General features: G+C 63.1%; 5 protein-coding genes across 15 annotated transcripts; 3 read left to right on the top strand and 2 right to left on the bottom strand.

Moving 5' to 3' along the window:
* The first annotated feature begins 2731 nt into the window (after positions 1–2731).
* On the top strand, positions 2732–5448 carry METRN (meteorin, glial cell differentiation regulator). The gene is made up of 4 exons (XM_061153906.1): positions 2732–2893; positions 3173–3579; positions 4323–4382; positions 4470–5448. The coding sequence occupies exons 1-4, from the start codon at positions 2796–2798 to the stop codon at positions 4784–4786; spliced, it is 882 nt and encodes a 293-aa protein (XP_061009889.1). The 5' UTR covers positions 2732–2795; the 3' UTR covers positions 4787–5448.
* An 83-nt stretch (positions 5449–5531) lies between these two features.
* Positions 5532–9469, top strand: ANTKMT (adenine nucleotide translocase lysine methyltransferase). Of its 3 annotated transcripts, XM_061152458.1 has the most exons (5): positions 7959–8296; positions 8508–8612; positions 8703–8843; positions 9036–9086; positions 9214–9469. In XM_061152458.1, the coding sequence occupies exons 1-5, from the start codon at positions 8135–8137 to the stop codon at positions 9433–9435; spliced, it is 681 nt and encodes a 226-aa protein (XP_061008441.1). In that variant the 5' UTR covers positions 7959–8134; the 3' UTR covers positions 9436–9469. The 3 variants fall into 3 exon arrangements, with proteins under 3 accessions (XP_061008442.1, XP_061008441.1, XP_061008443.1); XM_061152459.1 differs by lacking the exons at positions 7959–8296; positions 9036–9086 and adding an exon at positions 5532–6655; XM_061152460.1 differs by lacking the exon at positions 9036–9086.
* A 116-nt stretch (positions 9470–9585) lies between these two features.
* On the bottom strand, positions 9586–13312 carry CCDC78 (coiled-coil domain containing 78). The gene is made up of 14 exons (XM_061152457.1): positions 13232–13312; positions 12911–13030; positions 12738–12824; positions 12409–12561; positions 12221–12304; positions 12056–12123; positions 11859–11937; positions 11648–11773; positions 11232–11419; positions 10961–11132; positions 10796–10839; positions 10141–10207; positions 9967–10067; positions 9586–9874 (listed from the first exon to the last, which is right to left on the bottom strand). Exons 1-14 carry the CDS (start codon positions 13277–13279, stop codon positions 9763–9765), a joined length of 1449 nt encoding a protein of 482 aa, XP_061008440.1. The 5' UTR covers positions 13280–13312; the 3' UTR covers positions 9586–9762.
* Positions 13313–13911: 599 nt separating this feature from the next.
* Positions 13912–16979, top strand: HAGHL (hydroxyacylglutathione hydrolase like). 8 transcript variants are annotated; one of them, XM_061152465.1, is made up of 9 exons: positions 13912–14044; positions 14451–14669; positions 14995–15059; positions 15148–15265; positions 15336–15444; positions 15522–15625; positions 15823–15924; positions 16232–16311; positions 16586–16979. In XM_061152465.1, exons 2-9 carry the CDS (start codon positions 14565–14567, stop codon positions 16752–16754), a joined length of 852 nt encoding a protein of 283 aa, XP_061008448.1. In that variant the 5' UTR covers positions 13912–14044; positions 14451–14564; the 3' UTR covers positions 16755–16979. The 8 variants fall into 8 exon arrangements, with proteins under 8 accessions (XP_061008448.1, XP_061008447.1, XP_061008451.1 ...); XM_061152464.1 differs by having other exon boundaries at positions 14486–14669; XM_061152468.1 differs by having other exon boundaries at positions 14486–14669; positions 16652–16979.
* A 13-nt stretch (positions 16980–16992) lies between these two features.
* CIAO3 (cytosolic iron-sulfur assembly component 3) lies at positions 16993–23297 on the bottom strand. 2 transcript variants are annotated; one of them, XM_061152462.1, is made up of 11 exons: positions 23170–23297; positions 22205–22300; positions 20674–20817; positions 20319–20451; positions 19712–19846; positions 19354–19472; positions 19129–19258; positions 18946–19018; positions 18347–18484; positions 17843–18000; positions 16993–17761 (listed from the first exon to the last, which is right to left on the bottom strand). In XM_061152462.1, exons 1-11 carry the CDS (start codon positions 23233–23235, stop codon positions 17523–17525), a joined length of 1431 nt encoding a protein of 476 aa, XP_061008445.1. In that variant the 5' UTR covers positions 23236–23297; the 3' UTR covers positions 16993–17522. The 2 variants fall into 2 exon arrangements, with proteins under 2 accessions (XP_061008445.1, XP_061008446.1); XM_061152463.1 differs by having other exon boundaries at positions 19129–19240; positions 23170–23257.
* Positions 23298–24332: the final 1035 nt, after the last annotated feature.

A 24332-nucleotide genomic window follows, 5' to 3' on the forward strand; every position in this document is an offset into this window, starting at 1 on the left:
GGGTGTCGAGTATATGTGTCAAACCACTGTGACCACCATCACTCCCAGAACACTCCATTCCTCCCAGATGAACACTCTGTCCCCATTAAACACCAATTCCCCTATCACCTTGCCCCAAGCAACCTCCATTCTACTTTTTCACTATGAATTTGACTGTTTTACGTACTTCATGTGAGTAGACTCATATTTTGTGACTGGCTTACTTCACTGAGAGGCTTCCCAGGTGGTACTAGTAGTAAAGAACCCACCACCTGCCAGTTCAGGAGACATAAGAGACTTGGGTTCCATCCCTGGGCTGAGAAGCTTCCCTGGAGGAGAGTGTGGCAACCCACTGTAGTATTCTTGCCTGGAGAATCCCATGGACAGAGGAGCCTGCTGGGCTACAGTCCATGGGGTCACAAAGAGTCAGGCACGACTGAGTGACTAGCACTTTCACTTTCCCACCCGCCTTGCCTAGGGCCAGGGGCAACTGAGCACTTGAGCCCTGTGGGTCTCTGGCTTTTCATTGGCCTGGAAGGGCTGTGGGGTCGGGGAGGAGGCGGTGGTCTGCTCAGCCTGGCAGCAGCTCCAATGCTGCCTTCCCGTTGGCGTCGTCCGCCTCATCTGTCAGGGTGGACTTCTGGCCCAGGGCAGCAGGAGACCGGGGCGCGGGGACCTCACACCCCGAGACGGCAGAGGGTCTATGTCGGCCAAAGCTCTCAGGGACTCCAAGCGGTCCAGTACTGAGGCTGCAGTCCTGGGTTTGGGCCTAAGGCCTCTGTAATCTGACCCCAGTGTTTCATCAGGCTCTTTGGGGCCTGTCCGCTGTGTCCACACTGTGAGGCCTTTGCTGCCAGGAGCCGGCACACGAGATCCCACCCATGACAAGGTCATGAGGGAGAAAACCTGACGGGCAAGGCAGATCAGATTTTCAGGGATTCCGAAAAGCTGCCCCTGGTGCTCACCTTAAAGATGATATCTGTCTTTTTGATGCTTGCTTCAATAGACTACTCCCTAATTTCTGTGACACAGGCAGAAGGCCTTCCCCGATCTCTTTCCAAATAAGAATCAATTTAGAACTTTAATCAATAAGTTTCCCAGGTAGTGGTATTTTATGAGATTATCCAGGGTGAAAGGAGTGTTTTAATTTAAACTCCTTTGCTGGTAGTTTGTTAGCCAAATGCATTTATGCCCTTGCTACTAATATGCATGATTGCTTATAATATCCTAATCATAAAATAGCATAAAGAACCTGATTATATAAAAGCCCTAATAGACATAGAGCATTTTTGAGGGGTGAAGGAGTCCTATAAGAAAACATAAAAAAATATTATTCTAAAGGTGGTTATTGGGTTGATGTTCGCTTGCTGTGTTTTGCTTGCTGTGTTTTTGTTTTAATGTGCTAAGGTGTGTTATAGAAACCATTGTTAATATAGTTAAAGATCTAGAGAAATAAAAACTTAGCCCTAGTGTGGTAACAATGAAATGGTTGTTAATTGTCAGCCAGGAGTGCTAGGCAGAAGCTGCCTCACCAAAGTTGCAGAGTCAGTGTGGGGTAAACTTCTTAGATAAACGCAACTGACAACTTCTGCAGAAGGATTAATTTTGGTGTTAACAAGGTTATACTTCTACTCTGTACTGTTGCCCTATGAGACTGCTACCTTTCAGTTAAGGTCACCAGAGAAACAGAAAATAGGTTTATATTCACCTGACTTGCATAAAATGTTAATAGGCCCCAAGGCCAGAAGATAATGTACAAGACCCTCATAAACAAAGAAGTATGCAGAAAACACCCTGGTTTCGTGAAGAACAAGCTGATGTAATGTTAAACTATCTTCCCCTTAGAAATGTACTAATTTAGGGTATAAAAGCCACGGTAAAAAATAAAGCATTGCCAGACTCTGCACCCCCCCCCCCACCCCCCCGACCCCCGGTCTGGTCACTCTCTCTCTCTCTCCCTTGCAGACTTGGCCCTATCAAGGCTGGTCTTACGTGTCTTCTCTCTCTCTCTCTCTCTCTCTCTCTCTCTCTCTCTCTCTCTCTCTCTCTCTCTCGCCCACGCCATTCATCCTGAGGGTATCCCCTGGATCCTGCCGAGGCTGGACCCCGGCACTTTGCCAAGGTAGTCTGCCGTCCTCCCTTTTGCCTGGCTGTCTCTGCAATCCCCACCTGACCGCCACCCACCTCTCCTCCTGCCCTGGCCTCCACAGTGACACTGAGGGGGAGTTTCCTCTAAGAGAGTGGGCCTGGCTCCAGCTTGGCCCCACCTACCAGGGCCTGACTCCGGGGCTAGGGCTGTTCTTGCTCCTGCTTCTTCACCGAGCCTGAGCCCGCATCCCGGGGTTACCCCCCTGGCATGTGGGAAGTCACCAGAGCCAGGCTGGGGAGAGATGGGGGCGGCAGGCCCAGGTGCCACTCCTGGAGAGAGCCCTCCAGATGAAGCCCCCCTAACCCAGACGTTCCAGTGGGCACCACTGCCACCGAGGGCCTGGAGGACAGGGGCCCGAGCAGGACGGCGTGCAGGGCGAGGCTGGAGGCGAGCGGTGAGTGGGGGGACCTTGAGGAGGTGACGCAGAACTCCCGGTCCGCGGAGCCCCCTCCCTGCCCCCGGCAACCCGCCCACCCCGAGAGCGCCGCTGCGATTGGTGGAAAGTTCGAGGCCCCGCGGCGCGATTGGCCGTCCGGCCCGCCCACCGCCTGCGCCGCTCCCAGGCTCCGGCCCGGTGCGTGGACCGCCGAGTGGGCGGACGGGGCTGCGCGGAGCCGGGGCCAAAGCCCCGGCTGCTCCCGCCGCGCCCCCGCGCGTCCGCCGCGCCATGCCGCTCCCTGCGCTGCTCTGCGCGCTTTGCTTCTGCTTCTTGGCCGCGGCCGCTCGTGCCGGCTACTCGGAGGACCGCTGCAGCTGGAGGGGCAGGTACGAGCCCCACAGGAAACCCTCACGGGCCAACCCCTCGGAGCTGTGTGAGCCTCTTAGGCGGGGGCTGAGAGATGTGTCACCCGCCCTTTCGGGCGCTCCGTCCCGGCGCCGAACCCTTGCCACCTTTGCCTCCCAGTCTCTGAGCCCCGGGCCTCAGTTTCGTTCTCCACCAAGTGGACGCGGCTCTTGGTGCTTGCGGGGATGGGGTGCAGGGGGAACGGGCTGGCCAGGTGGGGACGCCGGCCGCCCGTCTCAGCGCCGCCTGTCCGTCCGCAGCGGCCTGACCCAGGAGCCCGGCAGCGTGGGACAGCTCGCCCTGGCCTGTGCGGAGGGCGAGATCGAGTGGCTGTACCCGGCTGGGGCGCTGCGCCTCACCCTGGGCGGCTCCGAGCCCGGCGCGCAGCCCGGCATCGTCTGCCTGCGGCCGGCGCGGCCCTTCGCAGGCGCCCAAGTCTTCGCGGAGCGGGCGGGCGGCGCGCTAGAGTTGCTGCTGGCCGAGGGCCCAGGCCCAGGCCCGGCCGGGGCCCGATGCGCGCACTGGGGTCCCCGCGAGCGCCGGGCCCTTTTCCTGCAGGCCACCCCGCATCCCGACCTCAGCCGCCGCGTGGCCTCCTTCAGCTTCGAGCTGCGGGAGGATGGGCGTCCTGAGCTGCCCCCGCAGGCCCGCAGCCTTGGAGCGGATGGTGAGTGCGGGTCTGGGTGAAGACCTGACTATCCTCCGCACTGCACCGGGGGAGAGAAACTGAGTGGCCTGTCACAGGCAGGGCAGGTGGGGAGGGGCGGGGGGCAGAATCCTGGAAGGTGAGGCCAGCCAGGGCACCCGGGCCCCTGGTCTTGAAGGGCTGGGGGAAGGGATGACGGCCAAAGCTGTCCAGGGCTCCCTGGCCCGGCGGTGACCTCCCTCCCCTCCCCCAGCCCAGTACAACAGAAGTCCACTGTGAGCCCGTCACCATGGAGATGCAGCCCCGCCTCCCCGCAGGGCACCAGACCCAGCTCTTTGCTCTCCTGGAGGTCGGAGCCTGACCCCACGGGAATGGGGGCGGTCTCTGCTGTCCCCTGACCCCGGAACGCATCATAACCTCCTGCCCCGCGGGCTGGACTGGTGTTTTTGGGCCCCAGGAAGCAGCTCTGGGAGACAGGGAGTTACTGCTTGCTGGTGCTGCGTGGGAGATGGTCGGGCACCCGGCCCTGCAGCTCCAGGCCCGTGGGCCCTGTGCCTGCGTGCCGGCTGATGTCTGTGTGTGCATCACACACGCACGAGCCTTTAGTGTTACAAGTGCAGGGTGTCTTCAGAGTGAGCACAGAAGTTCCCTGAGACCCCAGGTGCCGTCAGGCGCTGAGGGGGGTCTGGGAGCTTGCCCTCGCCCTCCTGTGTCCAGCTGGGGGAGGGCTCAGGGCTCCACTCCTGACCTGCCCTGCATGTCAGCTGCCTGCAGACCCTGCAGTGATGCCGAGTTCCTCCTGGCCGTGTGCACCAGTGACTTTGGTGAGTGCCCCACTGTGGGGTGGGTGGTGGGGAGGAGCCGGGGGCCTGTCTTCCCCTGAGGCCACTGGCCAACACGTGTCCCCACAGTGATCTACGGAACCATCCTTGGGGTTGCCCACGACACAGAGCTACAGGAGTCTGTCATCACCGTGGCAGCTGCCCGCGTCCTCCGCCAGACGCTGCCGGTTTTCCGGGTGGGAGGCCCTGGGGGCCAGGGGCAGGCCTCCATTCGCACCCCACTGCACTGCGGCGTGCACCCCGGCCCTGGCACCTTTCTCTTCATGGGCTGGAGCCGCTTTGGTGAGGCCTGGCTGGGTTGCGCTCCCCGCCTCCAGGAATTCAGCCGTGCCTACGCAGCTGCCCACGCTGACCACCTGCACCCCTGCGAGGTGGTGCTGGACTGACAGGCCTGGGGACCTGGGTGCTGGGGAGGGTGGGGGGTGGCCTGCGGACGGCATCACAGCATCACCTGCTTTTGAGGTAACAGTGATGACCAATAACAGTGCTGAATGGATGAGCCAGTGTGCATATGGTCCCCAGCCCAGGCCGCCTCACTCCGTTCTCTCCTCCCACAGCCTCGGGGGCTGCACGCCACGCAGCCCATGCCTGGGGGAGGGGCTGCTGCTGGGGGGGCACTCAGGGACCCCCTCTCACGTGACCCTCGGTCTGCTGTCCCAATGCCAGGTGCTTCTATCACTCAGAGTGGGACTGAAAAGAGGCCATAACCCCCAAGGTCTCAGGTGGGCAGGCAGGCGGCCCCACTTTCCACCCTGAGGGAAAGGGCTGCGGTTTGGCAACCTGCTGACTTCCCCAAGTGGTGTGCCGCAAGCCCAGTGGTCACCCTGGCCCCCGCCCCCCGCCCATGAGGAAGAATGGGCCTCTGTCCCCAGGCCCCTCTGATGTGCCCCCCCATAGCTGTGGGGTCTCTCCTGCAGGGGTCCTATTTGTTGCCCATTTCTGGTGGGTGGGGGCACACAATGGGGTCTCTTAAAGACCATTTCCCCCACCTCTCCTCAGTGGCCTAACTGTCGTTGCCCTGGACCACACTGAAGGCCCTGATGCTGAAAGGCCCCAGTGCTGGGTGGGGAGTGGGGAGAAGAGAGGGGAGTGGGGGGCTGTACATGGGGGACTTTGGAAGCTGGAACGAGCTGGCTCTGCTGACCCGGTCCCATAACTCATGTCTGGGGGGATTCCTGGGCTGAGCCCCAGAAACAACTTGCCTGGCAGTCCTCACTGGAGAAGCGACCCTGCCATCCTGCCAGCAGGAACTGAGGCTGGGAGGGGAGCAAGGTTCCTCGGGGTGCCTGCTGCTGGACTCAGCCTCGTGTGGCCACACCCTGTGTGGACAGCACGTCACTTCAGTGGCCGCTCTGGAGTTTCCGTGGGGCAGACTGTCTAAGGCTACAGTGTCGGGGGGACCTACTTCTTCACTTGGATGGGCTGCTTGCTGAGGGGACTGCTGAGAATTGTGAGGGGGAGTACAGTCACCCTGGAGGGCAAGCGCCCCTGGGTTCCTGCCACCTCTGCTGTTCTTAAGGCTCCTTGCGGAGCCTCTTGCTCCCCCAGACTCAGACTGGCAACCCCAGATTGCTCGGGGCTCAGGCCCCAGATCTCCTCTTCGAGTACATCCAGAGTATATTCAGAGCGAGGCCAGCATTCTGCCTTTAAATACCACCAACATGTTGATGACCCCACATTTGGATCTCCCATGGACCTCTCTCCTCGACCAGACCCTTGTATACCTGTTTCCCTCCCCTCCAACAGGGAATATCTCAGTAAAGACCAGAGGAGAAGGAGGGGGGTGTGCTCTCCTGCCCCCTCCTCCTCTCTGTCTGCAGAAGCCATGGCCGAGGAGGGCTTCCCCTCCGGACCTGAGGGGTGCCTTACCCTTGGCTCTTGGCATGATGCTCTGGCCAGCTCTTCTCTTCTTTGGAGAGAGGCCTACGGCCACACCCAGTGGTCACTGTGGATTGCCTCTGGGACCATCTGTCACAAAACTGTAGGGCAGCTGCCTTGGGGTGGGCCCTCGGCTGGACACTGGCCTCTACCCATCTGCCCCAGGAAGTGCCTCCGATGAAGCACCTCTGATGCATACATCCTCCTCCAGAGAAAGTGTTGGCTTTGCAACCAGCTCGGGAGGAGCAGAAAGAGCAGGAGTGGGTGTGGTCAACAGGACGAAAGGAGCCCCAAGGTGCTCTGGGAGGAGCCAGGAAGGCTTGGGCCAGGAGCTTCATGCCTGTTCTCCAGGAAGTGGCCAAAGGGAAACGGTGTGGGTGAGCACGTGGGCAGGGGCTATGGGAGCAGATGCCTTTGGGGCACCTCTGGGCGCGTGTACTCACAGAGGTGTGCACTGGTGCCCGGTGCCCAAAAGTGAGGGGCAGATGCAGATGTGAAAGTGAAGGATTTGTCAGTGTGCCCACGGGGGAGTCTGGGTAGGCGGTCATTCACTTGACCGGGTTTTATTGTTTCTTTTAGGTGTCAGGTGCCGTGCCAGGCACCTAAACAGGCAAGAATGGGATGCTGTGTAAGCCCAGTGCACGTCCTCCCTTTCTGGGGAGGGGCAGTGGGAGCCAGGAAGGAGGCAGGAGATTCTGGGTTGGGGGTGGGAGAAGCCCTCCTCCTCTCCAGTACTCAGGTCTCGGGAGCAGGGCACCCAGTGTGAAGCAATCTGCACTTGGGGGGGGGGGGGCGGGGCGGGGCGGACAGTGGTATCCGGCAGGTCCACGTTGCCTGAAGCAATGTCTGTCCCCGCTGGGCCTCCTGACGGGCCGTGGATGGAGAAGGAGCCTGTGTGCAGACAAGTTTCTACCACTCAAGGCCTTCTGGCCTCAGGGTGGGGTCAGGAGAGGGTCCTGGCTCCCCTGCCAGTTCCCTCTCCCGTTCCCAAGTTCTGCCAGGGCACTTCTGGGAGCTCGATCTTTCTTTGTGTGTGTGATGCTTTCTGGAGAAGGGAGGTGGTCTTCCCTGTTCCTGGGGCTCTTCCACCCCCATGGCTGGGCCAGTTGCCAGAGGGTCCAGCCCCTTGTATTCGGCTACCCTCCCGTCGCGCTGAGACAGCCAACATCTGTCTTCTCGGTTCTGCTGAATTTCTCCTTGTCAACCCCCCACTGGTCCCTCAGCGGAGCCCCAAACCCCCCGCCCCCGCTCCTGCAGAGCCCGGCGTTTCCCGCGCACTCGGGCTCGTTGCCTTCAGCCGTGGGAGGGCCCGGGCCCCCGAAACTGCTCCTGGGCTCGGCGGGCGATCGGGGTGTGCGGGCCGCCGCCTCACCGCGCGAGCCCTTCCCCGCGGGCGGACCGCCAGGCTGGCCTCCAGCCAAGCCGCACGGGCCTCCGCCGCCAGTCCGCGGGGCCCGGCACCGCCTCCCGCAGGCGGCCCCCGCTTTGGGACTCGCGGTCCCGGGGTCTGCAGCAACAGACCGCGGCTGAGGGACGCGCGCTGTTCGCCGCGTGCTGTGCGGCCAGAACACCCCAGGATCGCCCCGGAACCCGCTGGACGGGCCCGGGACCCGGGGGAAGCGGAACGCACGGACCGGCTGCTTCCGGCGTCTGGGCGAGGTCACCGCCCCGCCCCTTCCGGCGTCGGCGCCCCGGGTCGGGCGGGCGCGGAGCTGGAGAGAGCTGCGCGGTGCAGGCCTAGGGCGGCGGGGGCGGGGAGGGTCGGTTTGCAGCCCGGGGCTGGGGCGTGAGGGTCTCGGGCCTGAGCCGGGGAGGGTCCCTGCGACCGGACGCCCTTAAGCCAGTGCCCTGCAGCTATGGAGCAGGACGACCCGGCCGAAGCGCTGACTGAGCTGCGCGAGCGGCAGCCGAGCCCGTTGGAGCTGCTGCAGGTGGCGGCGGGCTCGGGCCTGGCCGTATACGGCGTGTGGGCGCTGCTGCTGCAGCCCGGCTTCCGCCGCGTGCCGCTGCGCCTGCAGGTGCGGGGCCGGGGTGAGGCGGGCCTGCGCCGGCCGGGTGGGCCGGGCTGGGGCGGGTCGCTGAGCGCAGGTGTGAGGCGGAGAGTGCTGCTGCGCCGGACCTGGCGGGGCTGTGGGGTGGGGCTCGCTTCAAGTGGAGCCGACAGCCCTCGCCCAGAGAGGAGGCCCCGGAGGCGGGCCCCACCCTCACAGCCCCGCCTTCCGCGTCCAGGTGCCCTATGTCGGCGCGAGTGCCAGGCAGGTGGAGCACGTGTTGTCGTTGCTGCGAGGCCGTCCTGGGAAGACTGTGGACCTGGGCTCTGGGGACGGCAGGATTGTAAGGACTGTGTGTTGGGGATATCTTTGCTATAACCTTTTCTATGAGCGCGCCTCTGCGTCTCTTGGTCCTGACTCTCTGGGCCCACAGGTGCTGGCTGCCCACAGGTGCGGCCTCCGCCCCGCTGTGGGCTACGAGCTGAACCCCTGGCTGGTGGGACTGGCGCGGCTGCGTGCCTGGAGGGCAGGCTGTGTTGGCAGTGTCCGCTTCCACCGTGAGGACCTCTGGAAGGTAACCCAGGGACCCCTGGACCCCCTCGGACCCCACGCCTGATCTCCACGCTTCCAGTTCTGGCTTAGCCACTCTGCTGACAGCGCCGAGTGCCTCTGTCACCTGGCGGGCTGGGGCTGGGCCTTGGAAGCTGTGGTGACTCCATGCCCACCAAACTTCTTTCCCAGCTGGGGTGACTTCCTCTTCCTGCAGGTGAGCCTGAGGGACTGCCACAATGTGTCTGTGTTCCTGGCTCCTAGTGTGGTAGGTCTGGGGTTTGCTGACTCCATGGGACGCCCAGGCCATCCCTAGTGTAGACACTGGACCTCGAGGAGCTGCTAGGGGGAGCCATGTCCCCCCTGCCCATGCCACCCTCCCCTGTCTCCCACAGCTCCCATTGCTGGAGGACAAGCTGCAGGCAGAGTTGCCTGCAGGAGCCCGCGTGGTGTCTGGGCGCTTCCCCCTCCCCACCTGGCAGCCTGTGGCTGTGGTAGGTGAGGGCCTGGACCGAGTCTGGGCCTATGACATCCACAGAGGTGGGCCAGCTGGGCAGGCTGTGCCAGGGCCCGGTTCTGCCTCCGTGCTTGGAACCCCCAATTCTCAGACCGGCTGACTGCACGCAATAAAGACTCTCTGCTCCACCCTGATTTTTTTTTTTTTTAATATTTATTTGGCTATGCCGTGTCTTAATTCCAGCACGTGGGATCTTTTGAGAGCTCTTAATTGTGGCATGTGGGATTTAGTTCCTTGACCAGGCATTGAACCAGGGCGCCCTGCACTGAGAGTGTGGAGACTTAGCCACTGGACCATAAGGGAAGACCCCACCCTGCTTCTTGTTGGCTGGAGGGCTGGGTGAAGTCATCTTCCAGGGGGTGCTGTGGGGAGAGCGCCATGCTGGTTGACTATGAAGAGTTCAGCTCCAGGTTTGCCTGTTGACCAGTTAGTGGCTGCAGGTCCTTGGGTGCTGGGGCTTATCTGAAGGTATGGCCCCCACTTTCCAGGGGTCCCCTGTACCCACCAGCTTTCTCAGCCTCAGGATCTCCTGCTTGTACCTGCTCAGAGAAACCAGGTTAGTCACCTGCCTGGTTGTGGACAAGCCCTGCTGCCAGTGCCTGGGACTGAGGTCCCCGGATCCCAGGCCCACCTTCCCAGGTGCTGGTCCACATACTCCTGTAGCTCAGAAAGCTGCTCCTCTGCCATTGTGGCGCGGACCAGCAGCTGTGCCCGCTCCCGCTCCAGCTCTGCCTGGCATGGGGGACACAAGCCATGAGCCAGGCGCGGGGTGAGGAGGGGCCTCGGGCCAGGTTCTGCTCACTACCTGGGTGCCACGGGCGAACTCCTGTAGATTCTGGCGGATCTGGGCCCAGGACGCAGCTTCCAGGCCCCTTGAGGGGAGGCAGAGAGGTGGGCGTGAGAACTGGCATTGGCCCAAGTGCTGATCAATAAACCTGCTCAAGTCAGGGCCCTGCGGTCCTTATGTTCCTCCTGTGAGCAAGTTTGGGATGGCCCTGCCCGAGTCTTGGCGCCATCTCTGCATGGGGGTGGGGGGGGGCACTGGCCACTCGGAAAGCTGAGCCACCAGGCCACCTTGGACCGTGACTGCAGTGTCAATAAGGAGGCTTCATGTTGGGAACATGAAGGCACAAAGGCCGTGAAAGTAATGGGGCAGCTGCTCTTGCCTTGTCCTGGGTCGGGCCCTCTACTGTCCACGCCCCCAGTGGTCTACAGCTGGGGCTCCTGAGTCTCAGCTGAGATGAGGTGTCTCCCTGACCCTCCCATTCAAGGTTAGCCCCTCTCCTGTCAGGACCCCTCCTCACTCCAGGCCCTTGGTTTTCTGAGATAGTGTCTCCTGAGCAGGATGAGACTGGAAATCACAACTAGATCACTTTGTTTGCTGTAGCAACCAGAACACCGCCCCTGTAGCTAGCTTCCAGGATAAATGGGTCCCCCCAGCACCCACACTAGGTACTCACTGCGGCTCTAATGTGCCCCCCTGGGAGACTTCACTGGATCCCTTCTGTGGGAACAAGAGCAGGGGTTGCTAAACAGGGCAGGCTGCTCCAAGGCCTGGTGGTTTGGGCTTGGCTGAGCTTGGGAGGGGTCCTGGGGTAAGTTAGGGGGCAGCAGGGAGGGGTCACCTGGGCCTTGAGCTTCTGGAGCTGCTTCTCCAGCATGGCCTGGTCCTCCGTCCAGTGGCTGAATTCGGTGACTGTGTGCAGGGGCAGCAGCGCCACATCTGAGGGGGCCGCACCAAAGGCAGCCCTGGGGGTCCCAGGGGCCCCGACAGGGTCCACCAGCATCTGCTGCACACTAAGCCACGCACCGGGTCTCACAGGGCCATCCGCCCCGGGGTGCCCATCTCAGGGAGGGGCTGTCCGCCCCAGGTGCCCGTCTCAGGGAGGGGCCCACCTGTGAGCGATCAGCAGCTCCTCATGCCTCCGGCTCAGATCTGCCAGGCACTTGCGGTAGGAGCGGGCGGCCCGGGCCAGCTGTTGCTCACGGCTGTGATGAGCTGCCCTAATGTCCTCCAGAGTGGTCTCCAGGAATGTCCGAAGGGCTGCGGCTGTGGGCTTCGGGCCTGCGCCATCTGCGTATCCCTGGAGGAGGCAGGGCCAGGACCGGGAAGGGCGGCGCTTGGTCGGATCCAACCTCTCCCTCTTAATTCCCTCCCTAGAGCTGGTCCGAAGATAGTGTGCTGGGCAGGCCTGAAGTCTCCAACAAGGTCAAGAGTCTCTCGGAGGTGGTTGGTCATGGTCAGGCCAGGCTCAGGCTCCCCGGGACCCAGAGGCCTCCCACCCAGTACAGGGCCGCCTCTCGATGCTCACAGCCACAGTTCGGGCGCAGTGCTGCAGTCGAATGGCATACGCCTCATTCAGCTTCTTGAGTTGCAGCTGCAGCCGGGCGTTCTCTGCCTCAGCCTGGTGGAGCTGGCCCCGACAGGCAGACAACACCTGGGGGTGGAGGACGCCCTGAGTGTGTGTCCCAAAGCTGGACTTTGCGGAGCCAGATTGTAAAGCAGGTAGGGCTGGGCCTCACCACAGCTTGTGCAGCCAGTCGCTGCCCAGCTGTCCTGGCCTCCTCCCAGGCTCCCTGCAGCTGCCGGCCCAGGGCTGCCCTGTGGACAGGGTGTGAGGCTCAGCTGGGCCCAGGAAGGGTGAGCCCCTCTTCCCCTTGAGAACAGCCCCCTTGCTCACTGGGCTCTCCAGTCCCAGATGAGGGAGGTGGTCACTCACATGTGCGTCTCCAGGGCCTTCTGCCGAGCCCTGTGATGCTCCTGCGCCTGCTTTGCCTCTGCTGGCAGCTGTGGGGCACAGGACGGCTGGCTGGATGAAAGCCCAAGCCCCGGGTCCCCTCTTCCACCCTACCTCCAGCCCAGGCTGGGAGAAACCCTGACAGACCTTCGGGCTGGGTGGCTGAACACCTGTGCCGTCCCCCAGATCCTGCTGCTTGTTCTTGGGGGTCAGGAAGTCTGTGGACTGTGCCTGCACAGAAGAGTTGTCTAGGCCTCACTGTTCCTCGCTGGACCCGTTTAGCTTCCACCCAGGCAGCCCCCTGCCCCCACCTCCCGCCGTGCACTCCCGGTGACCTGGAGTCTGCGACTGTAGGACTGTCCCTGCCCCCCGGCCTTGTGCCCGAGCTCCTGTGCCAGGGCCGGGCGGCGCCCTGGATCAGCCTCTGCTGGGGCTGCCCGCGCTCCCTGCAGCTCCAGCTCCAGCACACGGCTCTCCAGCCACAGGACCTGCGGGAGACCAAGTCTTCATCCATCTGGGCATCCACAGGGACGTGGCACACACAGGACAGTTGGGGTGTGTGAGTGTGTACAGACACTGTACGAGTGTGCATAGTCACTCGGGGCACACCTGCACCCCCCCCATGCCCTTGGGCTGCCACACCTGGGCACACATCAGTGCCCACCTCACTCTTCAGCTCAAAGATTTCAGCATCGTGCTGCTCCTGCAGGCGCTGGTTTTTGATCTGCAGGTCGACCAGCTCCTTGCAGACCTGGGGTTGGTCAGGGTGAGAGGTGGAGTCTGTGAGGCCCTGGGGATGCCCTCCCTCCTGCCGGCACCCAGAAGCCCCACACCCACCTGCAGCTGCTGCTCCTCACTCAGCTCTAGGTCTGAGGGAAGCTCTGTCCCAAGGTTGGTGGCCCAGCCTGGGGCTCCCCCAGGGACTCCTGGCAGCCAGGCCTCGGCCCGTGGCAGAACCTAGGGAGGCACCACCACTCAACCCCAAGGTGTGTCTCAGGCCTGGGCTGTGGTCTCCACCCTCGCACACCCAGCCTGGCAGAGCTGGGGCAGACTCTCCCGCGGCCAGGATCAGGCCCAGGTCCTGAGTACCTACACCCCTCCTGGCCTGTGAGGGAGCAGGGGACACCCCAGAAGCAGCAGCGTCCTGGGAGGACTCACATTCTCAGTGGCCCGAGGAGGGGGCCCTGGGGCTGCCACATGCTCCATACACAGAAGGGACTGCAGGTTGCCCCAAGCCCAGTGTCGCCTCGACTACTGGCCTGTTGCTGCAGCACTGTGACTTGTGTTGCCAAGGCCTCTGTCGTTCCCAGGAGACTCCCGGTGCCCCGCCCACAAGGGCAAGCAGGACAGTTCAGTGGTTGGTGACACCTTTCCGGCTTCCTTTTCATCATCTGGGAAACTCGGACGGTCACCCCAGCATGTCTCAGGGGTGAGGATGGAACCAGGAGTGCGCAGAAGGCCCGGCTGGGGAGGTGTGGGACAGCGCACAGGGAGCCAAGCAGCCGCCTCTCTTACTGTTATCCTCAGGCAGCGCGCTTTGCTTTATCATGTGGGTTCCACACTCATTAGGACCCCTGGCTGAGCGCCGGGACGAGCAGGCGAACAAACGGGAGCCTCCCTACACTCCCAGCCCGATCGAAGACGTCCCAACCCGGGGCCGGGGGACTCGGGAAGACTGGCTCAGCTTGGTGCCAGGAGGGCTTCGCGGAGGAGGCGCCAGAGCTCCGGGCGCGACTGGCCGGACGAGCGCGCGCGCTCCGTCCGCGCACGCGTGCTCCCTGCGCCGGGCTCGGGTCCCGCGGCGCGCAGGCTCCAGGCCGGCCCCGCGGGCGGGCGCCTCAGGCCCGGGCCGTTGGCGGCGGCGGCGTGAGTGGCGCGCTCCGTCCAGTCCCCGGGATTGGCGCCCGAGGCCCGCCTTTGTCCGGCTGTCCTTCAGGGAGTCCGCGCGACCGGCTGGCGCAGCCCGCAGGGGTGAGCGGACCTCCGAGAAGGGGGCGGCCGGATCGGGAGGGGGTCTGGGGTGGGGGCCAGCAGAGCGGCGCTGAGGGCGGGGCCCGGAGAGGGGCAGGGTCGGGAGAGGGGCGGGGTCCGAAGAGGGGCGGGCCCGGGGTCGCGCTGCGCCTGGAGGGCGCTGGGGGCGGGGCCTTGGAAGCAGGCGGGGCCTACTCGGGCAGCGGTCCGGCTCGGGGCGGGACCGGAAGGGGGCGTGGTTATGTGGGCGGGGCCTCTGGTGTGGGGGCGGAGCCTGCGGCGGGAGGCGTCTCGGCGAGGGACTGGTCCTCGCAGCTGCAGGTCATCTGGAGCCTGGAGCTTGGCCTTCCGGACAGACCTCGGGACAGTCCGGGAGCAGCCAGCGGGGCTCCTTTCTGGCCCCCAGCGCGCGTGTGTGGAACTGACCCCTCCTGCGAACAGTCCTGCCTAGGGTCTGGAGAGGGCAGCCCCACGCTGAAGAAGGGGCTCAGGAGGCACGGTACGGCCAAGCTCTGCGGCCATGAAGGTCAAAGTCATCCCTGTGCTTGAGGACAACTACATGTACCTGGTCATCGAGGAACGCACGCGGGAAGCTGTGGCCGTGGACGTGGCCGTGCCCAAACGGGTGAGGGCGGGTTTGAGGCAGCGGGAGCACCGCTGTGGGCCCAGGCACCTTGGGCCGCAGGGAGAGGCTCTGGACAACACTGCTGGGGACAGACCCTCCCCCTGTTTTCTGGTCTCTGGTTATTAGGAGTTTAGGGTTTCTTGGTTTGGGTCGCCTCTGTGGTTAGAGCCGTCTCTGAACTTTTTCACCTGGTGCCTGCTTTGTATGCAGTGGGTGCTCACTAATTGCGAGGTCTCCCCTGCCCCTAGCACCATCCCGTGCCTGGGGCCCCAATGCAGGCAGCCACCTGGGCCGTCTGCATGTCCCTAACTCCCATCCCTTTCAGCTGCTGGAGATCGTGGGCCGGGAGGGGGTATCACTGACCACTGTGCTGACAACCCATCACCACTGGTGAGTGCCATAGGGGCAGGGCTGAGGCAGGCGGGTTCACTCCAACCCAGCCCCAACCCCACGTGATTCCACTCTCACCCATCCTCAGGGACCACGCTCGCGGCAACGCGGAATTGGTGAGGCTGCTGCCTGGTCTGGTGGTGTTGGGTGCGGATGAGCGCATCTGTGCACTGACGCGCAGGCTGGCACACGGCGAGGAGCTGCGGGTAAGCACGCACCCAGGAGGGGCGGGGAGAGAGCCTGGGCCCAACCACCTCACCTGCCCCTCTGCCGCAGTTTGGGGCCATCCACGTGCGCTGCCTCCTGACGCCCGGCCACACCTTGGGCCACATGAGCTACTTCCTGTGGGAAGAGGAGTGTCCGGACCCTCCTGCAGTGTTCTCGGGTACTGGCTGCCCTGTACCCACCTGCCCCACCTCCCCATGCCCCATTCCACTCTCTCTGACCCACCCAACTCCCCAGGGGATGCACTGTCCATGGCCGGCTGCGGCTCACGCCTGGAGGGCACAGCTCAGCAGATGTACCAGAGCTTGGTGGAGACCCTGGGCACCCTGCCCCCTGAGACAGTGAGCAGCCTGCCCCTTGCCCTCTCATGGCTGTGGGGGCCCGGCTTCCCATATAAGCAGCACACACTGAACCTGTCTATGCCAGTGTTCAGGATGATTGCCTTCTTGCCAGCTGTGGCAAGAAGTGGACCGGTGAGGGGGTGGGGAACATCTCTGCCCATAGCAGTGCTGTGCACCTAAGCACCTCGTCTCTCCAGAAGGTGTTCTGTGGTCACGAGCACACACTGGGCAACCTCGAGTTTGCACAGAAAGTGGAGCCTTACAACGACCACGTGAAGGCCAAGCTGTCATGGGCCAAGGTGTGGCCGCTCCTCCACTCAGTGGCAAGGTTGGATGGTGGGGCGGCTGGGCCCAGGACAGCACGGAGTGTGTGTGTGGGGGTGTGTGTGGGTGGGTGGGTGGGGTGTCAGCCATGACTTCTGGCCTGCGTGACCAGGCCTGTCTTGGCTGGGGCGTTCACCCACCCTAGGCTCTGGGTCACCTGCAGTCTGGCCCTCGAGTGCCCACCTTCAGGGCCTAGGCTCAAGTCCCCAGGCTGCGGGTGACAGGGCCAACCTGCCTGGGGCTGCCAGACAAGGTGGTGATCGGGGCCTGTGCTCGTTCCAGCAGAGGGATGAGGATGATGTGCCCACGGTGCCTGCAACCCTGGGCGAGGAACTCCTTTACAACCCCTTCCTGAGGGTGGCGTGAGTACCAGCCAGCGTGCTGGGCCCTCCCGTGTGGGTGAGGGGGCTGAGGAGCACGGGGCAGGGCCTGAACCCGCGCGTCTTGGGGACCTGTGTCCTCCCCAGGGGCCTCACCGCCCAGCAGGCTGGCATGGGGCCGACTTGTGCTCTGGGTCTTCCCTGCACTTATTTGGACATTAGGTGGCAGGGGGTCAGCCACTGGGCTGTCTCCACCACCACGTCTGGTTTGCCCCGTGGGTCCCCTTGAGCCCCACAGCGCCCCCTCTGCCCGCAGAGAGGAGCCTGTGCGCGAGTTCACGGGGAAGGTGGCACCAGCCGACGTCCTGGATGTGCTCTGCAGGGAGCGAGCGAGCTTTGAGAGGGCGGCTGAGCCGCTGCAGCCACAGGCCCGGGCCCTCCTCGCGCTGCAATGGGGGCTCCTGAGCACACCCCGGCAGAAGTGAGCTCCACGTGGTCCAGGCCACACAGCCCTCCTCCCTCGACCCACAGGAGGCCCGGCCGTCCTCAGTCCTGCCCGGTCCCAGAGGGTGGGCCCTCTGGCACTTCTGGGGCTGGACACCCCACACCACTCTGGGCCATAGTGAGACAGGGGTGTTTGCACAAACTGCAGTGGGGTGCACAGGGCTCCTGAACTTCAAATAAAGCTTTGAAAGGCCTTTTTCTTGATGCAGACAGACACTCTTGAAAAGAAGCTGTTTTTACTAGAGGTGAGCTTCTCAGGGACGCAGCTCTGGCAGGCAGCTGGTCTCGGTGGAGGGGCAGCCCATCCCAGGGGGAGTCACGGGCCGGCTGCCTGTGTCCAGTGTCCTCGGCTGCCCAGTGCGGCAGGCCCCCCAGGCTCTGCTGTGACCTCACCAGCCGGGCAGGTCCAGTCTGTCACCACCGCCCCATAGAAGTTTTGGGGGACTCTAGAGATGGAGGGTGAGGAGCCCTCCCACGGGACAAGCTGAGACCCCCCCCACACCCAGGGGGAGCGCAGGCCTCTCAGGGCTCAGGACCATGGAGAGGGCCAGTGGCTGGTAGAGCCTCTGGCCCCGCGAGAGGAGTCCAGGTGAGAGTGATTCCGAGTCTCACTGCTGTGAGGGTCCCAGTGTCCCTGCAGCATTTTGGGGTGCCCCTTGGGGTCTCGGGCAACTGCCCTGCTGGAGACCCCCCACCTTCCCAGGAGTCCTGGTGTTGGCAGCAGTGGACCGGCTGGACCCGTGAAGCCTCTACCATCTGATGCTGAGTCCAGAGCCAGCCTTCTCCACCGCACGGTAGCTGGTGTGCAGCAGGCGGCCGGCCCGCTCCGAGCCTGCGCCCTGCAGCCAGCGCTCGTACAGCTCCTGGACCCCGGGCGCGTCCTCCGGTGCCTCGGTCCTCACCAGGCCATACAGCCTCTCCACCTGCTGCAGGAGCTCCTTGCCCGGCATGTCAGGGGCCTTGAGCTGTCCCCCCCCATTGAGGCACCCTGTGGCAGAGCGGGACAAGCGTGGTCATGGAGGGTGCCAGCCAGCGCGCATGGTCCCAGGGGCCCCCTGCCAACAGCTACCTGCTGGGCAGGCCATGACCTCCACGAAGTGGTATGGGCAGCGCCCGCGCTTGAGCTTCTGCACCAGGTTTTGGATGTTGCGGAAGCCGTAGGCTGCAGCGAAGTGCAGCAGGACTTGGCCATCCCTCTCCAGAATCACCTCCTGGAGGTCCTTGTTCCTGAGGGCACAGACCTGGCTGTCCACACTGCATACCAGGCTCACTCCCGGTGGGGCGGTGACGGGGGAGGGGAGGAAGCGCCTTCCCACCAGTGGGGCAGGTGGCCCTAGCCTCAGCTTCCTGGTCTGTAGAATGGGAACCCCGCCTTCCCAAGGTCAGACGAGCCCCAGCCCACCCTCCCTGGAGTGGGGGGCCCACATCAGGACACACTGTGCCAGGAGCTCCGCCCCACCCTGGTGCTGTGGGTAGGGGACGCCGAGCTCTACCATGAGAACCAGGGCTTGGGAGCGCTGGCCCTGTCACCTGAGCTACAGCGCAGGGCCCAGCTCCGGCCCTCCCCACTGACCTCAGGGGTCTGTAGGTGACCTCAGTGACATGGATCCCGAAGAGCTCCTGGGCTGCATGCCGGAACACGTGCTCCAGGTAGCCCCCTGAGCCCCCGCCCCGGTGGCTGGTGGGCTCCTGGGCAGAGGCACTGCTGCACCTGGGGAAGAGGCTGGGCCTCAGGTGGTGGTGGGGCCGCTGCCCACCGAGGCCTCTGAGCAAGCTCTGTCTCTCAGGTTTGAGAGCGTTTGCTTTCTAAGTGGAAGATGAGTCATAGAGCCCAAGGCTTCGAGGGTGTGTCGGGAGGAGGCTTGTGTGGCAAAGGACTGTCCCCTCCGTCGTATCACCTGTCCTGGGGGCTCAGACCTGTGTGAAGTCAGGGTCAGCTCTGATGACCATCAGCCAGTTGTCCACAGGCCGCCTTGGGAACTCAAGCATCTTGGACACCGAGATGCACGAGGGGCCGAGGGAGGCCAGGCCAGAGAAGAGGGAGGAGGCCAGTGCCTGTGTCGAGGGCCATGGCCCCTCCTGCCACCCGCCCAGACCCTGGGGACCCCCTGGTGGAGAGCACCCGGTACGGGTGAGCTTACAGCCCCTCCGATATGGCTGGCGGTGACGTACAGACTGTCCAGAGGAGCTGGCTCCAGCTCTGACAGCGAGACCCCTTCTTCTTCCAGCAGCTTGAAGACTTCACCTGTAGGAGACCACAGCACAGACGCGCTTCATTTGAGTCTCAAGAGTAACAGAGACCATTAAAGATTCATGGCTCCCGGTCACAGCACCGGCTGGCCCGGGGCCCCGCACCTGTGGTGATGACACAGTCCACGTCGCGTGTCTGGTGCTCCTGGCTGAAGAAGTCGGGTCTGGAGGCTTCCAGCTTTTTGTCGTAGCAGGGCATTACTGTTGCATGGTAGACCTTGTCAGGGGTCAGACGCTGTGTGCAGGGCGTGGCAGTGAGGCAGCGGCGCAGGGCTGATGGGGGACAGTGTGGGGGGCACCACAGCGGGGCTCGCCCTGGGTCCCCGTTACCTGCTGCTGGGCGAAGAAGTCCTTGACCAGGGAGCCCATGACCTGCTGCGGGGACCGCGCCGTGCTGATGTGGGGGAGGAGGGTGCTCCCGTGGGTCTTCTCGGCATAGCAGATCCAGCCTGAGGCCGACGCAGGGCGAGAGCGGGGCAGTGAGGTGACTTCCGGGCGTGGCCCGACTCATGCAAGGGGTTAGGGTCCCACAAAGGAGCCCCCTGCTCTGCTCTTGCCAACACGTGTCTCTAGCATCCCCATGATCACCCCTCAGGAACTGAAGTGGCTCCAGGTGACCCTCAGGCGGTTCCTGCCGAAGAGCCCCCACCCCCCTCACCACGTCCAGCTACTGGCCACGGGCACACACCTGGGCAGGCGGAAGTCAGCACGGGCAGGGCCTGCTTGGGGTTGGCCTGTCCTCGGAACCGCCACACGAACTCCCGCTGGCTCTCGAGGAGGCTGAAGTTCCTCGAGAAGGCGGTGTCAAACACGTAGTGTGCACCTGTGAGGGAGCACCCACCTCAGCCCGGGAAGGACAGCTGCACCCGGAGTGGGCGGGCATCACGAGACGCACCGGTGGTGGACACCCGGCGCCCTGCCTCTGAGCTTGCGCCTGCAGGCACCAGGCCGCACCCTGCACACGCCAGCACAGCCACCTGCACTGGGCCCCCACGCCCTCCCAGCCCTGCCCCCGGCATGCAGGCGCCGACCAGGGGCCCCACTCAGGCCTGACAAATGAGCCCTGGTGGTGATAATTTAAAAACAAAGTAAAGAGTGGGTGAACTTCAGGCTCGGGGATGTGCAGCATCATAATTCAGGGTTTTTTTAATTAAAAGGCCTGCTCTCAATCATCACAACAGAACTTCAAGCTAAGTCAACCTCCAACAGAGCTTCTGATACACTAAGTCCAGTGATAGCCGGGTGTCACCTCAGCCCCGTGTCTACACAGGAGGTCGCCAAGGTTCAGCACCTACCTATTTTTTTAAAGAATGCTGTTAATTTCCTGGCGGTGTCCGTAGGATTCAGCTGAAACCTCACAGCCAGTGACGCTCTGGACTGGGGCGAGACTGAGATGACAACCAGCTTCTGTTGATCAGGTGCTGCCGTCTGCAAAGCACGGGACCCACGGCTCACTCTGTGTGGTTTACAGCCTGACCCCATCAGGGCGTCAATTTTGCAAACACACAGAACTTGAAGTTTAGGGTTAACACTTCAACGCCAGGAGTCCCCAGGAGACACAGGACAAGTACCACCAGGAGATGAGCTGCCCGACAATACCAGTGAGGGACACTGGGTGAGTGTGGCATCTGAAGACAGCCCACTGCTCACCTTATTGGCACCTAGAACCTTCCGCAGCTCCTCGTGGCTCTGCTGAGTGATGAGCACAGTCTCTGCTGAGGTGACGCAGCCACTGCATGCCAGGCAGTCGTCCAGCGAGATCTTGGCCTTCTCCAGCTTCTTCATCCCTCCATCCTGGAAGCATGAGAACCCGGTACCCCAAGGGCCCCTCCGCACGAAGACACAGTGCTCTCAGGATGATGGGACCATGGGAGAGCTTCATTCTCTGGCTCACAGCCCTGACAAGCAATGTAGTAGTTGGCTGGCTTTATGTGCCGTAAGTTTTTAGAAATTAAATATTTAGTACAGAAATACATATACATGTTCTAAACTTTCCTAGAGGCACCAAATTCTAACTCTGGTACAAACTTGGCTGGCATATTGTATTAAAGAGCCTTGCTGCCCGCCAGAGGTGGGACATGAACCTTAAATGTGCAAAGATGCAGCCGACTCGTCACTGGTCCCCAGACTGCCTACAGGGACAGGAAAGTGCTCTGGGGACAGGAAAATGCTCAAGGCCAGGCTCTGAAAGGAGAAGGAAGAGAAAGGTAATGTCGAAGATGAAGGAAGAAAAGACAGAAGAACAGGGAGGAGGAGATGGTAGAAGCCTGTGCCCCTCAACACCTGCACAGAGAAGAGTGGGCAAGGCATGCAAGGGGCAGTTACGACGTCAGACTCAGCCAGACAGTCGAGAACTGGTCATTCACACTGGCCTCCAGGCAGACGGCTGGGCAGCTCTGAGCCTCAAATGGTTCCAGCAGAGCCCTCACTTCCTCTGCACACACAGGAGTGGTCTCAGCCAGGGCCGGGAAAGTTTCAGGGGCCCAAAGTGTGACGGAGGGCTGACGAGCCGGGACCCACCCCCCCAGCCCACTCACGAGGCTCACGTTGCACTGCAGCCGCAGTCTGAGCTCAGGGCACTTTCCCTGCCGGGCCGGCCTCAAGGCCAGCGAGGACTGATGTGCTTCGGCCTTCCCTCCAGGTCAATCCCTGCTGCCCTGGAGCACGGTCCCCAGCCCCATGAAGGACCCCGCCTCCCGTGCTTGCTGGGCTGGGGCGGGACCCCAGCTGGGCTGCCAGATCGCCTTCCAGGGCTGATTAAACAGTGACTCCTTCCCTGGGATCGCTGGCTCCTGCTGTCTGGCCCCACCACAAGCCATCCTGTGACGCCTCGCCTGCTGGGAGGGATCTCTAGACTGGTACGCCTGGTGGTGCCTGCAGTCCTCGGGACAGCATGGGTGTCCTCGACAATCCAAATGGCAGACAGTCAGGGTGTCAACTTTAACGCCGTGGGACTAGAGTCTTGGCATTGCTCAATTATACAGGAGTAGGTTTCACTATGAACAAGTGTCTAGACTAGAAAATCTTACACAGTTAGAACTCAAGAGACAGAGGGATGCCGGAACTGCCACCTCTGCAAAGAGCCCTCTGCAGTGCACACCTGAGAAAGGGCTGGTGACACGTGGAAAGTGCCATGGTCACTGCACCTGTCACTGGACAGGTCAGCTGGGCTGGAACTTACCTGACTGACTTGAAAGTAACTCCCGTCATCTTCGATGTGGATCTTGGCCACGCCGCTACCCGACCTCTTATCCACCTTCATGGGCTTGATGCAGTCCTACCCGTAAGAGACCGGAAGGGCGCCTGAGCGCACGGGGGCGGAGGGGCCACAACACCGCCTGGGACGAAAACTCTGCCCTGATTCCGGCCTTCCCGCCGCAGAAGCGGTCTTGGCGCTGTGGCTGCTTACTCTACTCGCGCGCGTTCAGACACTGCCCGCATCGAGGTCGCTGACCTGATGCAGGTGCAGGCGGTGTGGCCACCCTAACCTGTCCGCGGACACCGCCAGTAAACGGCGGGTGGGACACCGCACGGAGAGCCAGTGTTTCATTGGAGGCCGAGGGTCGGCAGAAAAGCTCTGCTCCGCCCAGTTCCTGGAAGAAGGTTCCTTTCTTCCCAATTCCTCTCCACCCGAGAGGAAGTTCGCTGGCCGTCGCGTTCCCAGCGAGCAGCCTCGGAAAGCCTCCGCAGGAGGTCCGTCCCGCCCTTCGCGCTTCGGCGCCCGGCCGGCCCCTCGCGCTCCACCCGGCACGCCTCGGCCGAGCCCTGGTCCCTCGCAGCTGCCGGCAACCGATAAGCGGGGCAGCTGAGGAGGCGGCCGGCCCTCACATGCGGCTGGCCTGTCCCCCTGGGGACGCGCTCTGCCTCCTCCCCCGGGGACGACACCTACGCCGACCACCGCGCTGACCGCAGCCGAACGCCCCCCTTGTTCTCGCGGCGGGGTGAAGAGCCGACCGGGGAAGCTCGGCGGGGCCTCCCGGCCCCGAGCTGGGTCACTCTGGCTGTCGTGGCCGCCCGGAAAGGGGACTCGGAAACCGCGGGCTGTGCGACGCGGCAGGCCCCCTGATCCCGAGCCCCTCTCTCGGGGTGGCGGGGGAGACCGCGGCGAAGGACTCCTCGCGCGAAGCAGCCGCCCAGCCCGCCCACCTGAGACGGCGCGATGAAGTCGTCCAAGTCCGTCAGCTGCAGGGCCCCGCTGAAGGGCGACGCCATGGCGCCACACTGCCGCCGGCCCCGGCGCGGACGACGTCGCCAAACGCCGCAAAACGGCGAGGCAGTTCCGCCACACTGCCGGAAAGCGCCGCGTGGCGCACGCGCGACTGGCCCCGCGGCGGGCTCCCGGGGGCGCGCGCCCCCTGCTGGCGGGCCGGACCCCCGCATCCCGCGCCGTCGAGGGCCGCCGGGAAGGGGCCGTGCCTTCCTCCGGGCGCCGGGCTCGCTTCCGCACCGCCCGCGTTTCCGCCCCGGGGAGAAGCCGCGGAGGCGCTCTTCTTGGTTCTGGACCCGCCCAAGAGCCTGGAAGGGCGCCGGGCTCGCAGAGGCGGCCAGCTCCGGTTGGAGTGAGAGGGGGATGGGAACAGGGGTGCGGAGCGGCCCCCCCCAGGTGGCCGGCCGGTGCAGGGCCCCCCGCGGCTCTGGGAGGGTGTGTGCTCAATTACGTGGTCGTGTCCGACGCCTTTGCGACCCCATGGCTGCTCTGTCCATGGGGTTTCCCAGGCAAGAACACTGGAGTGAGTTGCCAGTTCCTCCTCCATGGGATCTTCCCGACCCGGGGATCGAACCCGCGTCCCCTGAGTTGGCAAGCCCGCCCCCGGTTATTCCGGAGCCTGAGAAAAGTCCATTTCTCTATGCAACGTGGAGAGAACGCTGCTGGCTGGATTCAATTTTTGAGCGGTCATATACATTTCTTAAAAAGGCTTTATTATTATTTTTATTTTGCCTGCACTGGTTCTCCTTTCCGGCGCTCGGAGCGTCCCTTTTTACAGAGCCCCGGCTCTGGAGCGCAGGGGCGGCAGTTGCGGCTTGGGGTTAGCTGCCCCGTGGCATGTGGAATGTTAGTCCCCTACCAGGGATCGAAGTTATGTCCGCTGCATGGAAAGGGGGATTCTCAACCACTGGACCACCAGGGACGTCCCCGTCATATACATTTAATGACCACTTCTTATGGGGGCTTTCCAGAAAACTCCAGTGGTCGAGTCTGGCGCATCCTCGGGCCCCACTTGGGCCCAGCCCTGAAGGTGCCCTGGCAGGGTCAGCTCCAGACTATCCCCTGGGCATGATCTCACGTTTTGGGGGCCCATCGTGGCCTC

The sequence above is a fragment of the Dama dama genome, chromosome 10 (assembly GCF_033118175.1).
Source record: "Dama dama isolate Ldn47 chromosome 10, ASM3311817v1, whole genome shotgun sequence".
NCBI classification, from domain to species: domain Eukaryota; kingdom Metazoa; phylum Chordata; class Mammalia; order Artiodactyla; family Cervidae; genus Dama; species Dama dama.

Bases quoted from the DNA above. Each gene is read 5' to 3' on its own strand.
- HAGHL (XM_061152465.1), top strand. From the start codon at position 14,565: ATGAAGGTCAAAGTCATCCCTGTGCTTGAGGACAACTACATGTACCTG. The intron at 15,060-15,147 runs GTGAGTGCCATA...ACCCATCCTCAG, and splicing joins CTGACAACCCATCACCACTG to GGACCACGCTCGCGGCAACG. The intron at 15,925-16,231 runs GTGTGGCCGCTC...TGCTCGTTCCAG, and splicing joins CCAAGCTGTCATGGGCCAAG to CAGAGGGATGAGGATGATGT.
- ANTKMT (XM_061152458.1), top strand. From the start codon at position 8,135: ATGGAGCAGGACGACCCGGCCGAAGCGCTGACTGAGCTGCGCGAGCGG. The intron at 8,297-8,507 runs GTGCGGGGCCGG...TTCCGCGTCCAG, and splicing joins GCGTGCCGCTGCGCCTGCAG to GTGCCCTATGTCGGCGCGAG. The intron at 9,087-9,213 runs GTAGGTCTGGGG...TGTCTCCCACAG, and splicing joins TGTTCCTGGCTCCTAGTGTG to CTCCCATTGCTGGAGGACAA.
- CCDC78 (XM_061152457.1), bottom strand. From the start codon at position 13,279: ATGGAGCATGTGGCAGCCCCAGGGCCCCCTCCTCGGGCCACTGAGAAT. The intron at 13,031-13,231 runs GTGAGTCCTCCC...GTGCCTCCCTAG, and splicing joins CTCCTCGGGCCACTGAGAAT to GTTCTGCCACGGGCCGAGGC. The intron at 12,305-12,408 runs GTCACCGGGAGT...TCTTCTGTGCAG, and splicing joins CCTACAGTCGCAGACTCCAG to GCACAGTCCACAGACTTCCT.
- METRN (XM_061153906.1), top strand. From the start codon at position 2,796: ATGCCGCTCCCTGCGCTGCTCTGCGCGCTTTGCTTCTGCTTCTTGGCC. The intron at 2,894-3,172 runs GTACGAGCCCCA...GTCCGTCCGCAG, and splicing joins CGCTGCAGCTGGAGGGGCAG to CGGCCTGACCCAGGAGCCCG. The intron at 4,383-4,469 runs GTGAGTGCCCCA...GTGTCCCCACAG, and splicing joins CGTGTGCACCAGTGACTTTG to TGATCTACGGAACCATCCTT.
- CIAO3 (XM_061152462.1), bottom strand. From the start codon at position 23,235: ATGGCGTCGCCCTTCAGCGGGGCCCTGCAGCTGACGGACTTGGACGAC. The intron at 19,473-19,711 runs GTGTGTGCCCGT...CGTCGGCCTCAG, and splicing joins GCTGACTTCCGCCTGCCCAG to GCTGGATCTGCTATGCCGAG. The intron at 17,762-17,842 runs GTAGCTGTTGGC...GCTCTGCCACAG, and splicing joins GGTCATGGCCTGCCCAGCAG to GGTGCCTCAATGGGGGGGGA.